This window comes from Microtus pennsylvanicus, chromosome 10 (genome assembly GCF_037038515.1).
Source record: "Microtus pennsylvanicus isolate mMicPen1 chromosome 10, mMicPen1.hap1, whole genome shotgun sequence".
Classification (NCBI taxonomy): Eukaryota; Metazoa; Chordata; class Mammalia; order Rodentia; family Cricetidae; genus Microtus; species Microtus pennsylvanicus.
Window position 1 is genome coordinate 22909184 of NC_134588.1, and position 17134 is coordinate 22926317.

Consider the following 17134-nt stretch of genomic DNA (forward strand, 5'->3'; position numbering starts at 1 on the left):
TTTGTTTTTTGGTTTTTTTTTTTTTTCGAGACAGGGTTTCTCTGTGGCTTTGGAGCCTGTCCTGGAACTTGCTCTTGTAGACCAGGCTGGTCTGGAACTCACAGAGATCCGCCTGCCTCTGCCTACCAAATGCTGGGATTAAAGGCGTGCGCCACCACCGCCCGGCGAGGAAGGTTGTTTTATAATTTTCTGAGAAATCGCCACACTGACATCCAAAGTGGTTGTACCAGCTTGCATTCCCACCAGCAGTGCAGGAGTGTTCCCTTTACCCCACAACCTCTCCAGCATAAGTTGTCACCAGTATTTTTGATCGTGGCCATTCTTACAGATGTATGAAATCTCAGAGTTGTTTTGATTTGCATTTCTCTGATGACTAAGGATGTTGAGCATTTCTAAAAGTGTCTTTCAGCCATTTTAGATTCCTCTGTTGAGAGTTCTCTATTTAGGTCTGTACTCCATTTTTTTTATTGGATTATATGTTCTTTTGATGACCAGTTTCTTGAGTTTTTTGTGTATATTGGAGATCAGTCCTCTGTCTGACGTGGAGCTGGTGAAGATCTTTTCCCATTCTGTAGGCTGACGTTTTGTCTTGTTGATCGTACCCTTTGCTTTACAGAAGCTTCTCAGTTTCAGGAGATTCTATTTATTAATTGTTTCTCTCAGTGTCTGTGTTACTGGGGTTATATTAAGGAAGTGGTTTCCTGTGCCAATGCATTCAAGTGTACTTCCCACTTTCTCTTCTATGAGGTTCAGTGTGGCTGGCTTTATGTTGAGGTCTTTGACCCATTTGGACTCGAGTTTTGTGCATGGTGATAGATATGGGTCTATTTTCATTCTTCTACATGTTGATATTCAGTTATGCCAGCACCATTTGTTAAATATGCTTTCTTTTTTTCATTATATATTGCTTCTTTGTGAAAAATCAGGTGTTCATGGGTGTGTGGATTAATATCTGGGTCTTGGATTCAGTTCCATTGGTCCTCCTGTCTGTTTTTATGCCAATACCAGAATGCAAGTACTTCTAAAGACAACTCAGGACCTGGGGTTAGCTCAGTGGTAGAATACCTAGCAAGCATGATTTTCTGTTTTTTGACTCTAAACCTCCAAGGAGAAAAATTAAAAAGAAATTCATGTGGAGGCCAGGGTAAGAGGACTCAAGTAAAACTCCTTGGGGCATAACTTGACAACCTAAATTCTATCACTGGAACCCAATCAAAGAGAACGGGCTTCTGAAAGTTACCTTTGGCCTTTATGTGTGCACTGTGGCATAGTCATGACCATATGCACCACCTTGTTTTTTTTTTTCTCAAAGAGATTTAAATGTATATACATCCAGTTGCTGTGTGGGATAAGAAAAGGGAGAAGTGAAAACTCTGATAGTACAAAATTGTCTTAAATTTTCTGTGGCGAAACTCCTTATATTTTTCAAATAATGGGTGTCTTTACTGGATGATTCTCTCTTGAAGGTATGGCCTGCGTGAGTTTGTGGTGATTGCTCCTGCTGCACAAAGTGATGCGGTTCTCAGTGAATCCAAATGCAACCTCCTCCTTAGTTCCATTTCCATTGCTTTGGGAAACACTGGCTGGTAGGTACACTTAGGACAGATGTTGAAAATCTGTTAAAATATTTTTGTGATATAATTGAGGAATGTAAGTGATTATTAAATTTACTTTTTTTCTATAATGAAGAATTTAGTGCCTACCCTTGCCTATTCTTCTACTAGAATTTGGTATGAGAGGATGAAATTAGAGCTGTGCATGGAGGAGCACTCAATAGGCTTGGGCAAGAGGATCATAAATTCAAGGCCAGCCTGGACCGCATAGTAAATGTTTGTCTCAGAAGAAAAACAACAAACCTAGACCCCCAAAGGAGATTAATTAATTACTAAAATATTTTTGGAGGTCATTCCTAAAGAAAATATAATATTCCTTATATATTTCAAATGAAGGGTGAATTTTACTGCAAAATCTAATTTTAAAATTTGTATAATATTAGACATTATTCTGGGCTTAACTTTTTTGTGTGTAGTTTTTCAAGACAGGGTTTCTCTGGTTAACAGCTTTCACTGTCCTAGAACTTGCTTTGTAGACCAGGCTGGCCTCAAACTCACAGAGATCAGCAATCCGCCTACTTCTGCCTCCTAAGTGCTAGGATTAAAGGCATGTGTCACACCACTGCCTGGTTTGGAATTAATTTTTTGAAGAATTGGGTTTTTGTATTTCTATGATTCTCCCCTCCTTTCTTGGCTGGTGGGGGGCAACGACAGGGTCCCACTATGTAGGCCTGGCTGATCTGGAATACTAACTACACCAGCCTTGAACTCACAGAGATCTGCCTTGCTTCTTCCTCCCTTCAGTACTGGCATTAAAAGTTGTGTGCCTTCGTGCTCAGCACCTCTCTATTCTTAGGTGTAAGTAAGTATTTAAGAACATGATGTTAACTTATCCATGTTCTGTTTTTTTAAATTGTATTTCCTTTGTATATCAGATAGACCAAGAGACTCTAAATGTAAATTTACTAGCAGAAAAATTAATGTACTAGAGTACTCCAAGTGTCCTAAGGAATAATTTGGACCTTTAATTTTTTTAAGTGTTTAGTACTGTAAGCCTGGCTTTCAATGGTGGAACTACCTTTCTAGCCCTTTTCTCCCTTAAAGAAAATCTGGCAAAGCTTGAGTATTTACCAGTGTTAATTTGGGAACACATTTTATAGCCTATTTTTATTTGTGTTCAATAAATACCATGGTTGTTGTATTATCTCAACCACTGTTCCTAGGAAGAAATGCATAGATACTTGTGAGCTTTTGGTCATATTCTAATCAAACTTTATGTTTTCATGTATGTTTCTGTTTAAAGTGCCATAATATGCTCTTATATATTAATATATATTGTTGATTCACAGAGCTTGAACTCACAGGCAACTCATGAAAGCATGTAACTCATGCTTGAATGAAGCATATCTTACTCATGTATTCTATCTGTAAGACACATTACAGCCTTCTGGCACTTAGGAGCACTGCCTTCAGATCCACCTAGATCATGAAAGAACTTATAGACTTATAAGAAAGTCTTATAACTTATAAGAAAGCTTATAGACTGAGAGTTGAAACAGGAGGGCACATCATTACCTAATTTGAGTTCATCTGGGAGAATGCACTGTAGATACACAGATTCTTGCTGCTCTGCATATCTAAAAATAACTCAGTACTGCTAGTATTGATTTGGGGGTTACAGATAAAATTTCTCTGAGTTGGTTAATTTGCAGATGCAGAAATCAGTGAATGGTGAGAATCAGTGCTACCTACCATTAAATGTTAAGTAAGAAATATGTCACCACAAAGTTGGTTTACAGCAGTGTCTTTGCTAAAGACCTAGTGGGCTTCATTAGTTTATGAGAGGAAGAGGAAGAACTAAGTATATCTTATTTATAAATGAGAACCTGTGACCTAGAAGTTTTCTTTATTGAGTATTTTTAAATATTTGCAATTAAAATAACAGGAACAGTTTTGAGGGTTAGGATTACTTACTGTTTATTGAGCTTGATGTCTGTTTTTTTTTTTTTTTTGATTCATGTCCTATAGCCAGGTACCATTGTTTGTACAAATACATCACAGATGGCGGAGGTTGTACATGGGAGAATGTCAAGGTCCTGGTGTTCGAACTGACTTTGAAATGGTTCATCTTCGAAAAGTGCCAAATCAGTACACTCATTTGTCAGGCCTGCTGGACATCTTCAAATCAAAGATTGTGAGTTGGTATTGGTTTTGTCAGTCTTATTTGGGATCCAGTTTGGTAATTTGAACATATAAAAGTCTAATATCAATGATGTAATGAATTATAAGAAAACTACTAATTAAATATTATTATGTACATTTAAAGAAAATATCTACTAAAGGACCTGTCTACTTTTTGTATAGCTGGTTAACATTCATTGATTCTGTTCTTCTATAGGAAGGATTTTGATGGTCCACCAGTTTAGTAAGCTTCAGGTAGCTGCTTGTTTGAGAGATTGACTTTGAGCATCTTAAGTCTGAATCTGTTGGATTCTGAATAGCCCTTACTGTTCTTTCAAAAAGTACTTTTTTTTCGAGTCTTCATCCTATTGATCTTTTGGTTTAATGTCTGTATGAAGGTTGAGAGTTGTAGGACTAATTAGGTCTACCAGATATATCCATGGTATTCTATAAAAAACATTGGCTAGCAAGATAACTCAGCTGGTGAAGGTGCTTGCTGCCAGGCATGATCCCCAGGGCCCACATGGTAGAAGAAGAAAACAAAATCCACCAAATTGTCCTCTGACTTTTACAAGTGCATAGTGGCACATGTGTGCACCACCTCTCCAATGGAAGGAATGCATATGAGTATTTTGCCTCTATGTATGTCTGTGTACCATGTGTGCCTGGTGCCTGAAGAAACCAGAGTGGGCATTGGAGTTATAAATGATTGTGAGCCACCATGTAGGTTCTGGGCACTGAACATGAGTCTTGTGCAAGAGAAGCAGAAAGTGCTCTTAACTGCTGAACTATCTCTTCAACAGCAGAAGCTTTTTTTTTTCTAAGTAAAAAGCAAAGCACTATCATGAAGATGGTGGCTTTGCATAGCCTACTCTTGGGGAAAAATGTTCTGAGTGCTGAAGTTGTCATTATCTTTTGTAAGTGCCAAATCAGCACACGACTTATTTGTCAGGCCTGTTGGACATCTTCAAATCAAAGATTATGAGCTGGCACTGGTTTTTATTGTCAGTCTTAGAGATCCATGAAAAATTAGCAACTTGGTAATTTGAGTATATAAAAGTATTCTTATAATATCAGTAATGTAATGAATTATATTCAAACTTGATTAACAAACTGGACTTAAATATGTCATTAAAATTTATGATTTTATGTATTAGTTAAAAAATTAACTGAGGAGCTGGAAAGATGACTTGGCAGCTCCTTCCAGAGGACCTGGCTTCCATTCTAGCACCCACATGGTGGCTAACAGTCTTTCCTAACTCCAGTTCCAGGGACTCAGGTGACCTCCTCTGACCTCTGAGGGCACCAGGCACGGTACAGACATACATGTAGCAAAAACCCATAAACCTAAAATTTAAAAAGAAAAGAAATTAATAGAGAAGAAAATAGCAATCAACTGATATTGCATGTTTCCTGGTGTGATTCACTGAGAAAGATAGACTTGTCTGAGTAGTGTTTCTGTCAGAATATTTAGCATAAATAAAAATGTGAAAAACAGTCATTTATTTCCAAAGTTACTGGACTCTTGGAAATAAAGGCTTGAGCATTTTAGATTAAAGAAGATGAATGAGATATGACTGCTAAGTGCAGTGAATGACTTTTACTTAACAAAACAGAATAGCCAGTAAAGATCTGATTTTGGAGTGTTGGGACAGTTTTAATCTGTTCTGATGTTTGAAAATAGTATTGATGTTAACCTTCTCGACTGTTGTTACTCATTACACATGTAGTGGGGAGGGTTCCATGCCACTGAACTTGGTAAGTCATGTGAGTCTTGATTGTATTCATCTTCCAACTTTTCTCAAGGTTTTACTATTTTAAAAAGGAAAAATATGAGAAAAATACTTGAATTTCTCTTTTTAATAGTTATTGTTTGTTTGGATTAGAATTTAATCAGAAAAACAGAGATTCGGCTCAATAGTGGAAAGCTTGCCTAGCATGCGTGAGTCTTGGTTTCATCCCCAGTACTGCCTTGGCCCTCTGAGTGCCGGGATTAAAGACTTATGCCACTACTGCTTAGCTTGTTTTAAAGAGTTTTATTTGGGGGCCAGAGAGATGGCCCCCATAGTAAGAGTACTGGCTGCTCTCAGAAGACCTGGGTTCAATTCCCAGCACCCACACTGTGGCTCATTATTGTAACACCAGTTCTAGGTGATCTGGCACCTTCTTTCTGGCCTCCATAGGCACCAGGCACTCAGTGGCACACAGGCATTTGATTCATGCAGGAAATAACCCATACACATAAAACAAACACAAATTTTTAAAATTGAGTTTTATTTTGAAAACTTAATTTTTCTGGCCATTGTATGTATTGGTTTTACAGACTCATGGGTGCTGTCTATAAAGTATTTTAGAGCCAGATCTTAAAGTAGTATTTGGAGCTTCTTGCTTTGGTGATATTGGAGGTGTGTGTGTTCCTGGAATTGGAGTTTTTTGCTCAAGCTGTGATAATCACAGGTTTCCCCTTACAGAATTATCTTTCAGTCATATTGCTTTCAAATAAAGCCTGAGTTCTATGCAGGAATGCCCTGCCAGCTTTGATTTGTGTGGAAAGGTGTGAGGTGCCCTCGTTCTGCTCAAGTCTTTGGTTCCTTACATTTATTTTATTTAAGTATTTATTTTGATTCTATTTTGTATACATGCATGCACATGCACACACATTCACATCCATATTATGATTCATATATGGGGGTCAGAGGGACAGCTTGAGGGAGTTGGTTCTCTCTTTCCTCTATGTAGGACCCAAGGATTAAATTTAGATCATCAGGATTGGTGATAGTTATCTTTTCCCACTAAGCCATCTTCCTGGTGGCCTTGGTCCGTCATTTAATGTCATCTGTAATCCCGCAGTCTTCACCTTTATTCAAACTACCAGATCTCAGCAGGCATGTGTCATGTCTTGAGCCCCATATAATCCTTTAAGTTTCTCAGGATGCTTTCTGTAAGCTGTATAAACATCTGTGTCTTGTTTGATCCTAATTCTTTTCATATATTTCAAACTACATTCATCTCTGTTGCTTTGGGATGGGAGCAGGGGTGGTTTGTCAGAGTGACTTTACTAACCTAACCCTTCTACTTCATTTGATTCTGGGCCTGACCCCGCCCTAGCCCCTCCCCCCCTAAAAATTGACCAACCAGAATCATACTGTACTTTCTAGGACACAGTAGCCTAAAATTTGGATTTGTTTTTCATCATACCCACCTTGTACTTAGACTTTGGAGTTTATCTAAAATTACCAGTGACATGGATGGGATCTTCTTCTGAGCTAAATGTTTCTGTATCTTTGCTACTCAGGGATAGTGTTCGAGGGAGCATTATCAAACCTGTGCTTCAGCAAGTTTCCCAGGTGCCTCCTGAACCTGTTTTAATCTCATTCTGCTTAATGTAGGCTCAACAGGAAAGAGAAGTCAGGGTCATTGAATTTTTATTATTGCTAGAGAATTAAGGGTAATTATAGGTCTTCTTTTGCTAACTCATTTATTTACTATAGTATGTTTTGTATGAGTTATGGTTAAATATTGAAACCTGATTTTGATTTCCATTTTAGTTAAAAATAAAAATATCATTTTCATAAATGCACTGAAGTACTTTAAAAAGAATACTACTACTCTCTCTGACATTCAGCATCTGAAATAGATAGCAAAAATTTATATTGTAGGGGCTAGAGAGATGATTCAATAGTTAAGACCACTTCTCTTCTAGATGAACCAGATTTGATTCCAAACAGACACATGCATACAGTTTAAAGCCTGTTGTTGATACAGCAGTTCCAGAGAATCTGAGCCTTTCTTCTGATCTCCAGAAGTACTGCATGCACATGGTTCACAGACAAACATGTAGGCAACACACACAAACACACAAAATTTTGTTTTATAACAAAGTTGATCTTTTTGCTTAATGGGACTTAATATTTTCCTTTCTGGTAGTAGCGTAAGCACTTTATTTTAAAGTAATTTGTTTCCTGGAATTGTTTTTAGACTTTTATGTTTGGTTTTTGACATATCTCACTGTATTGTTCAGGCTGGCCTGGAATGCCCTGGGATACAGTGGCTTAATTTTTTTTAATCTACATGGCTTTTTCAGCAGATGAAAACATTTGTGGAGCCGGGCGGTGGTGGCGCACGCCTTTAATCCCAGCACCTGGGAGGCAGAGGCAGGTGGATCTCTGTGAGTTCGAGACCAGCCTGGTCTACAAGAGCTAGTTCCAGGACAGGCTCCAAAACCACAGAGAAACCCTGCCTCGAAAAACCAAAAAAAGAAAAGAAAAGAAAACATTTGTGGAAAAGTATGCAGAAATTACAGAGCTCTCTTGCTCTACAAATACACAGCCAAATAATAGTAGACTTGTCATGGAGTTTACTTTTCCAGTTTTTAAACAAGGTCTGACATTTGAATGTGCTGTTTCTTTCTGTAGTCTCTTCCTCCTTTTTTTCTTTCTATAAAAAGTTTATTAGCCTAAAATGAATTGCTTTTCATTGTGATGTGTTTTTTAAGTTGTCTTTGCTGCTTCTCCCCTTCCTTGTATTCTCCTACTCCCACTAGCTCCCTTTCCACTTTAATGTCATAGAAGACATGTTGCCCTCCCCCTTTCTCAACATTCTTGTTCCCCGCTCACAGTTCCCTATCAGTTTTATGGGTGATACCTATCCTGAAACCCCTTATTTACATGCATACAAGTATTCAAAGGTAAGATCTGACTCTTACAACCTTTCCACCCTCTTTTCCATGATGCTTTCTGAGCCTTAGATGTAGGGGTTGCATAGATGTGTCAGTTGGGATTGTAATCTTTTCCCTTCCTGTTTTTCTTTCTTTTTTTAATTTTATTTTTGAGAAAGGGTTTCTCTGTGCAATAGCTCTGGCTATCCTGGAACTCACTTTATAGACCAGACTGGCTCAAACTCACAGAGATCCTCCTGCCTCTGCCTCCTGAGTACTGAGTTTAAAGGTGTACACAATCACTACCAGGTCTAAAAAAAAATCTGTGTATTTTTTTATTTATTTTTGAGGCAAGGTATCACTGTGCAGCTTTGGATGGCTTGGAACTTGCTATCTAGACTATCAGACCTCAAACTCACAGAGATCTGTGTGCCTCTACTTCTTCAGAGCTAGAGTTAAAGTTGTGTACCATGCTCAGCTAGTCTCTTCATTCTTGATTTTCAAAGTTATACATTACTATTCTGTCTTATTTTTTCTTCACATTGTTTGCCTCTACACACTGTTACCTGACAGTATAAACTTAAATTATAGTTTTTTACGGGTAGCATTCCATAACTTTGAAATGTTGGTACTGAAGTTTTTAGAACCCAGGCTAAAACTTTTACATGCTGTTGTCTTTGCATGTGTTTCTAGGGCTGTCCTTTAACTCCATTGCCTCCAGTTAGCATTGCTATTCGATTGACATATGTGCTTCAGGATTGGCAGCAGTACTTTTGGCCTCAGCAGCCTCCAGGTGAGGACATTTGGAGCTCTATTTAAATCTGAAAATGTATTAAGAAATTAAAATTATCTAATGCTATTCCATACTAGAAATACCTGTACTCATTGCAAATGTAATTGCTGATTTTGTCTATGTAAATTTTTTTCTCCTAAAAAACAAGTGCTCACTGGGTGGTGGTTGTGCACACCTTTAATCACAGCACTTGGGAGGCAGAGACAGGCAAATCTTCGTGAGTTCCAGAACAGCAAGGGCCGTTACACAGAGAGAAACCCTGTCTCGAAAAACCAAACCAAAGAGAGAGAGAGAGAGAGAGAGAGAGAGAGACAGAGAGAGAGACAGAGAGAGAGACTAAATAAATAAAGTGCTCATGTCTTTTAGAGACAGTGTTATTTTATATTTGATAGTCTATCTGTGAAAGTTGGTATTTATTTACAAAGCATCCCCTGTAACAGGACATTGTGTTTAAGCATTACCAATGCTGAGTGATTAAAATACCTGTTTTTAGTGTTAAGAGAAGCCACCCTCATAAGTTGAAAGCAGTAGTATAGAAACCTTAGAGCAGTTGAGACCTCTTGAGGATTAAAGGACCCATTCACAGGAGTCATCTAAGACCACCAGAGAACACATACATTTATTTACATTCTGATTCATAGCTAGCACATTACAGTTAGAAAGTAGTAGCAAAAATAATATTCTGGATGGGGGTCACCACAATATGAGAAACACATGGGTCACAGTATTAGGAAGGTTGAAAACCACTGCCACAGAGTGTTGGGAGAAGGAGAAAAATAAGTTTGTATATAGTCTTATAGAAGAGGACTGTAGAATACTTAATATGGACTTAGTAAAATGCCATCAGAATTAGTTCCCTGCTCGATCACTTATTAATTCAGGAGTCATTAGTTATTAGCCTACAGTAGGCTAAGGACTCAGATATGAACAAGGCATCACGTAAGTTCTAGAAAAACTCAGCTAGAAAGACATAGAACCTAATGGAAGACTTTTTTTCCTGCTTAATTTGTTGGATATAATTAATTGTTCATAGTACTCCTTTTAAAAACCATTTCTTTAGCTGGGCAGTGGTGACACATGCCTTTAATCTCAGTATTCAGGAGGCAGAGGCAGGTGGATCTCTATGAGTTTGCGCCAGCCTGGTCTAGTTCCAAGACAGGCTCCAAAGCTACAGAGAAACTGGTCTTGATGATGTTCTGTTGCCAGATTTTATTTTTTAAATGTGGATAAAAATACTAACATCCCTAGTAGACTGGGGTCTGTATAGTCTCTTAGCATTTTCTTTATAACTTGCTGTCTGCACTGTTATAAGTCCCTTAAAGCTATTGTCTTCTGAAAGTTTTAACTTAACTATTCTTCCCCCGACATCCCCACCACCACCAAGGCAAGGTCTGAATAGTTCTAGCTAGCCTGGAATTCACTGTGTAGTGTTTATTTCTACTTTTTGCCAAATAAAGGAGTATATTTTCCCCTTGTTTAGATATAGATGCCCTTGTGGGAGGAGAAGTTGGAGGCCTGGAGTTTGGCAAGTTGCCATTTGGTGCCTGTGAAGATCCTATCAGGTGAGAATTTCAGCCTTTCACTTGAATTACAGGATTCTTTTGCTTTTTAAGTTTATACCAATGTTCATTTTATGACACTTCTGTTGAAGAAAGGCTGGAAATAACTATACTTGCTCTCTTTAGTTTGTAACTTCACATGAGAACTTCCCGCATGAACACTCTTCCTAAGGTTTGACAGACTGGGCTGTGATGTGGCAGTGGTAGAGTGCTTGACGAGCATGCACGAGCCCCGGGTTCTATCCCAGCATGAAGAGTTTGGCAGTCTGTGACCTGTGGGCCATATCTGGCCAGTGTCTATTTTTGTGTCACCCGTAATAAGTTTTACATTTTTAAAAGTTTGTATTAAAAGAAAAAACCACAAGAAGATCACAGATTGTACATTCCTCAGAATGCCAAAATATTTCCTCTTTCGCTTTTTTTCTGAAAACTTTGCCATCTCTATACATGTTTTTCAAAATTGAGAAAATTTATCTACCATGAAGTTCAGCACTTCAAAGTATATAGTTGGTGGTTTTGTATAGATTTGTGCAGCCATCATCACTGTATAAATATGACATTTTAATACCTCAGAAGCTGTTACAATTTGTACTATTGTATGTGTTTTTTCATGTCTTTTAAACTACTAGAATTCTGTGATAAAGTTCATGATTGTTCCTTTAAATACTGTGTCTTGGGGTTTATCTATGTAATTCTCATCAAATATTTTTGTTGGAATGGTGGGTTTCGCGGGAAACCTGCTCTCTTAAGCCATTTGTGTTGTTTTCATTTTTGTGATGTAACTTGGGCATGTGGACTTCTTTCTTTGCTTGTGTGTCTGATGTGAGGATCTTGCCTGCTTTAGATTGGGCCAGTGTAAGTGCTACATGACTAGAGCTAGGTGGGTAAAGCTGGTGCACAGACAGTTTAATTGGATCGGGCAAAGATGACTCCTGAACCACTGTTCTGGGCCTAGGCCTGTGGGGAAGATGGGAGAGGGAAGGAGCAACTCACCAGGCAAAAGTGACTCACAAACAAAGCAGGTCCTAGGGCCTTGCAAAGAGTTTGTGGCTTGATCTGTGGATTTTGAGATGGCAGCAGGCAGAGGGAGGATTAGGAAAGGAAAGAAGACACTTACCCTGCCATGGCTACTTAGTTAATAAGCTGGTTTGGGGCTGCTGGATTATGAAGGTAGGCCTGGGTGTGGAGATGGAAAAGGGGTATAGAGTTTCAGCTGTGTTACATCATGAAGCAGTTACTTTAAAAAGTAGATAAAGCTTTATGCTTACTGTGCATCCCACTTTTGTTTATCCATTCATCAACAGATGAACATTTTACTTGTTAGGTTTTGGTTTTTCAAGACAGGGTTTCACTGTGTAATGGCCCTAGCTGTTCTGGAACTCACAGAAATCTTTCTGCTTCTGCCTCCTGAGTGTTGGGATTATAAGCGTTCACCACTACCATGCCTGGCTCTTATTTAAATGTTTTGTTTACTATGTAATGTAACATTTTATATCCATAAGACAGCTTCATATAGATATGCTTTCCTTTCTTAAACTAGTTGTTTTCAGTTTATTATACATAACACCACTTTTTAAATGTTCTCTTAATTTTTATTAGCATGTATTAATTATACATAATGGATTGCACAGATTTATATAATGTCTCCTCCCACTCCTGATGATCCTCTCTTCTCCCTAATTAGTCCCCCTTCCACTTTCATTACTATTTTCTTGTCTTTTTCTTTTGGTGATTCAATAAGGTCTTTATAGGAGCATAGGTGTGAAGGATTTGAGTGAAGGATTATTTACAAGAGTATGGGAAATTCACCAGTGATTACACCACTGAAGAAAATGTCTCTCTCCCCTAACAACCATTAAATATACTACTTTATATACATTTTTAGTTGGTTAGGACACATTTCTAGAAATAGAATTACTGAGTCAAAGGACATACATACAGAATTAAACCTTTTGGCTGTATTTTATGTTTTTATTTTTTATTTTTAATTTTAGTGAACTCCATTTAGCAACGACATGGCCTCATCTGACAGAAGGGATTATTGTGGACAATGATGTTTATTCGTAAGTATGCTTAAAAAAAAAAACCTTTATTCTAATAAATTAACCACTGAGTGCTTGGCACAAGATTTTATTTTTTGAGCGATCAGTTTTTAGACCTGTTTGTGTAGATTTAGAGATGGGTTTTTAAGATGCTGCTTTGCGGAGGTGTCCCTTCATTCAGGTGAGTGAACTATTTGAATCTTACTGTTGCAGCTTAGTGGTCTTTACCATATACCATGTGATTCTTTTCAACTCTTCCTGGCTTCTCATAATTATTGTAGGGCTGGAGTATATAGTTCAGTGGTAGAGTACTTGCCCACTGTGTGGCTGTTGCCCACTGTGTGGCTTGACATTCAGCACATGAGCACACACACAGAAACACAAAATTTATGAAATGCTTCTAAGAAGTAGGGAGGGAGCTGGAGAAAAGTAAGAGTTAACTCTGGCAGTTAAGAGTACTAGCTTCTCTTTGAGGACCTGGGTTCAGTTCCCGGCACCTATATGGCAGCTCACAACTGTCTGTAACTCCAGTTCCAGGGGATCTTGCATCCTCACACACCCTCATACACAGGCACAACATCAATGCACATAAAAAATAAATTTAAAAAGAAGTAATGAATATCCAGATGTATGTGACTTGTTGTGTGTGTGTGCTGTGACTCTGGACAGGCACACACATGCCACGGCACATGTATGGAAATAGAGACAACTTGGAGAAGTCAGCTCTTTCTTCCCACTGTGGATTGCAGGGATCAAATTTAGGCTGTTAGACTTCAGCTGTTTTGCTGAATATTTGATCACTGAGTGTTCTAAGTAAGAAAACAAACAACTCTGTCCTGTTCTGTACAGTGGGAACAACTTGAACATTTCAGCAAAGCTAGGAAAATAGTGAAAAAGGCATTTTAGTTCCTTTTTATCCTGGGTGTGAAACAGTGGGAAATAGACACTTTCTATGTTTACATTTAAAGGAAACTCATTGTTTTTGCTGATGGTAAAAGTAACAACATGAATGTTCTCACTTAGACAATTAGGTGTAAAGAAGAAAATAAAGGTATAATAGTTTTCAAGGGCCCACTAAACCTTAGTGTAGATGTTTTTAAAGTTTAAATCTCTATATCAGTTTGCTTTATTCTTTTATATCTTATGTCTTTTGTGGTGTTTGTATGCCACGGTGCAAGTGTGGAAATCAGAGAATAAATGTGGCCCTGGAGATTGACATCAGGGCATCAGGTTTGGTGACAAGTACCTGGAGATTGACATCAGGGCATCAGTTTGGTGACAAGTACCTTTTCCTGCCATCTTGTTGGTGATGAATATTTTTTTTTAAAAAAATTGTGCATAGTACTTCATTGAGTAGATCATCTGTAGTATACTTGAAGAACAGGATGCTTTTGATTTTGTCAAAGATTTGTAGTACCTATTTTCATTAGTAGTAATATTAACTTAAAATCAGGTTGTTTGGGCCGGCAGTGGTGGCACATGCCTTTAATCTCAGCACTTTGGGAGGCAGAGGCAGGCGGATTTCTGTCAGTTCGAGACCAGCCTAGTCTACAAGAGCGAGTGCCAGGACATCTAGGGCTGTTACACAGAGAAACCCTGTCTTGAAAAAAATGAAAAACAAAAACAAAAAAGCCAAAAAAGAAAAACAAAAAACAAGCAAACAAAACACTGAATTGTTCAAGGTGATGATGCAGGACTAGAAAAAATAAATCTTAAAAAAAAGATAATTGTGCATTCTTGTTTCTTATTTTTTATTGTATTCTTTAGAATGTATTTCTCACTTGGTCATTAGTGTTCATCTCATAATTTTATATTTTTAAATTTTGTTTTGATCTTGGTAATCATTTGTTATTTATTTTGGTCTTCACGTCTTAAAGAGTTTATATTTTTAACAACTTGCTTAAATGGCAATATATATTTGGATAACAGTAAATTTAAGTTAAGTAAAATGTATCTGGGTGTGGTGATGTGTACTGGTAATCCCAGCACATAGGAAGATGAGACTGGCGAATCAAGAGATGGAGGCTGAATTGTCTCCAAAAGATAGGGCAGGGCATAAAAAAATGAATTGTTTTTCCCCTTATAGAATGTATTTTCCCCTATAGAATGTTAAATAAAATGCATTAAATTAATTAATTATTTGATTTGGCTCTTTTTTATATTTAGACAATTTTTTTTTTTCCCGAGACAGGGTTTCTCTGTGGTTTTGGAGCCTGTCCTGGAACTAGCTCTTGTAGACCAGGCTGGCCTCGAACTCCCAGAGATCCGCCTGCCTCTGCCTCCCGAGTGCTGGGATTAAAGGCGTGCGCCACCACCGCCCAGCTTTAGACAAGTTTTTAATATGTAGCTCTGTTTGGCCTCCTACTAGTGAGCCTCCTGACACAGCCTCCCAGGTGCTACAATTACAGGTGTGTGCCACTACCTAGTTTTCATTCCATTGCGTTATGTTTATGAGTCTTAGAGATGGTCATAATTACTGTCTTGTTCCATTCTAGTGATTTGGATCCTGTTCAAGCTCCCCATTGGTCTGTTAGAGTTCGAAAAGCTGATAATCCCCAATGTTTACTAGGTAAGGTACATCATCATGTTCCCTTTCTGAAATGTCACATATCTACCTATTTTCCAAATTGGAACCCTGAAGACATTTTTGTACTTTATTTCACCTATTCAAAATACTGTCTTTCATTTTTATGACCTCAGTTAGCATTAACTTATAGAAAAAGTCTACCAATTACAGTGAATCTTTTTATTAACAGCAATAGCAGGATTTCAGCATTCTCTATCACATTCTCATAGATTGTTTGCTTTTCTTATGTACTATATCAGCTTTTCTTCCGGCACAGTCTGCATCTTCAGTTGAGTCCTCTTTGTCTTTTGATGTTCTTCTGGGCCTGTGATATAATGGCACAGTGTGCACCGACCGGAGCAGGGCTGCTCCAATTCTTCCCACTTGTAACCCTTTCTCACTGAGGCATCTTTACATGATATTCGGTGTATATAAGATAGGCATACAGATCAAACAGGATTAGAGGTGAAGCAAATTTGTATACTGATGAAATGGATGTGTATGTTTAATTTCGCTTAACTAAATCTTAGCGTTTTCAACGTTTTTCAGAGTTTTTTTAAAATGGCTTTTTATTTTTACTTTATGTGCATTGATATATTTGCCTGCATGCATGTCTGTTTGCATATGTCAGATTTCATGGCAATGGAATTACAGAGAGGTGTGAGCTGCCATGTGGGTGCTGAGGATAGAACCTGGGTCCTCTAGAAGAATAGTCACCACTCCCAACCACAGAGCCATCTCTCTAGCCCCCAGAGTTGATATTTTAGATCTGTGATTGTCACTTCTGAAGATGCTGATTTGCATCAACATGCAGTATAAAATGGCAGGATTATGTTTAGGGTCATTTCAGAGATTGTTGGAAGTTCAATTCTAATCTCAGATCAAAATTCACTTAACTATTTGTTATGAAACTCAAGTCAGCAAGTCAGCAGTTTTTAAAAGTAAACATTCTACTAGTATAGTCTGAAGATACACTTACATTATCCTTACATGCTGAGGAATAATGATAAGAAAATAATGTCTTTTTCTGTAATTATATCATTGTTTATACAAAGACAGCAAACTTTCTATGTTCAGTAAAAATGCTGCAGTGCATAGCATACATTAGTGTGGTCTGAGCTCTGAGGTGTTATATGGAGTCACAGCATCTGCAGTGCATACTGGGTGTTGAGAAGCAGGACTCTAGTGAAGTTTTGATGCAGCATGTGTGAGCACTGCCAGAAACATCTCGGATTTTTTACATTTGATTTTGAGTTAAGTTTTGATCATTCCACATTCAGAAGCCTTTTACTGTTTGTGTGTGTGTGCACGCGCGCACGTGTGTAGAAATCATTCAGTTTTGTAACCAACAGTTTAAGAAGTTGGGCATTAATGCTGGAGAGCTCACCTTAATGGTGAGGATGGGGTAGAGCTGACAGGTTGAGCCACCCAGCTGCTGTGGCCAGGCCAAGAACCAAGGTTATAAGTTGGCCTACCCCAGTGTCCATCCCATCTATGATCTGCTGGGACACATAATGGGGCTGGCCCTGCAAACTGAAAACTGCAGGATCGCCACAATACAGGGCAACAACAGGATATCCAAGAAGAGTGTAGCAGAAACCAGAGGCTTTAAAACCAGATCAATGACTCTTCGTAGTGAACACTTGAAAGTAAAGATGTATGGACAAAAGGCTTTACTGCGGAGTTCACTGTATCACACTACAGCTTCCATGATGAGACTGATTTTTCCTTTTTTTCTCTCTTAAATTTTATTTTATTTTGGGGGGTGGGGGAGTTTTTAAGG

The 17134-nt window shown here is 38.1% G+C and overlaps 1 protein-coding gene across 2 annotated transcripts in view; it reads left to right on the forward strand.

Moving 5' to 3' along the window:
- The window catches only part of Rab3gap1 (RAB3 GTPase activating protein catalytic subunit 1), a 63719-nt gene that overhangs the window by 22560 nt on the left and 24025 nt on the right, over window positions 1–17134 (forward strand). For both annotated transcript variants that reach the window (XM_075987781.1, XM_075987782.1), the window contains exons 6-11: window positions 1467–1586; window positions 3582–3747; window positions 9085–9184; window positions 10665–10746; window positions 12738–12806; window positions 15281–15354. In XM_075987781.1, the coding sequence (XP_075843896.1) occupies window positions 1467–1586; window positions 3582–3747; window positions 9085–9184; window positions 10665–10746; window positions 12738–12806; window positions 15281–15354 (611 nt within the window). The remainder of the gene's footprint in view (window positions 1–1466; window positions 1587–3581; window positions 3748–9084; window positions 9185–10664; window positions 10747–12737; window positions 12807–15280; window positions 15355–17134) is intronic.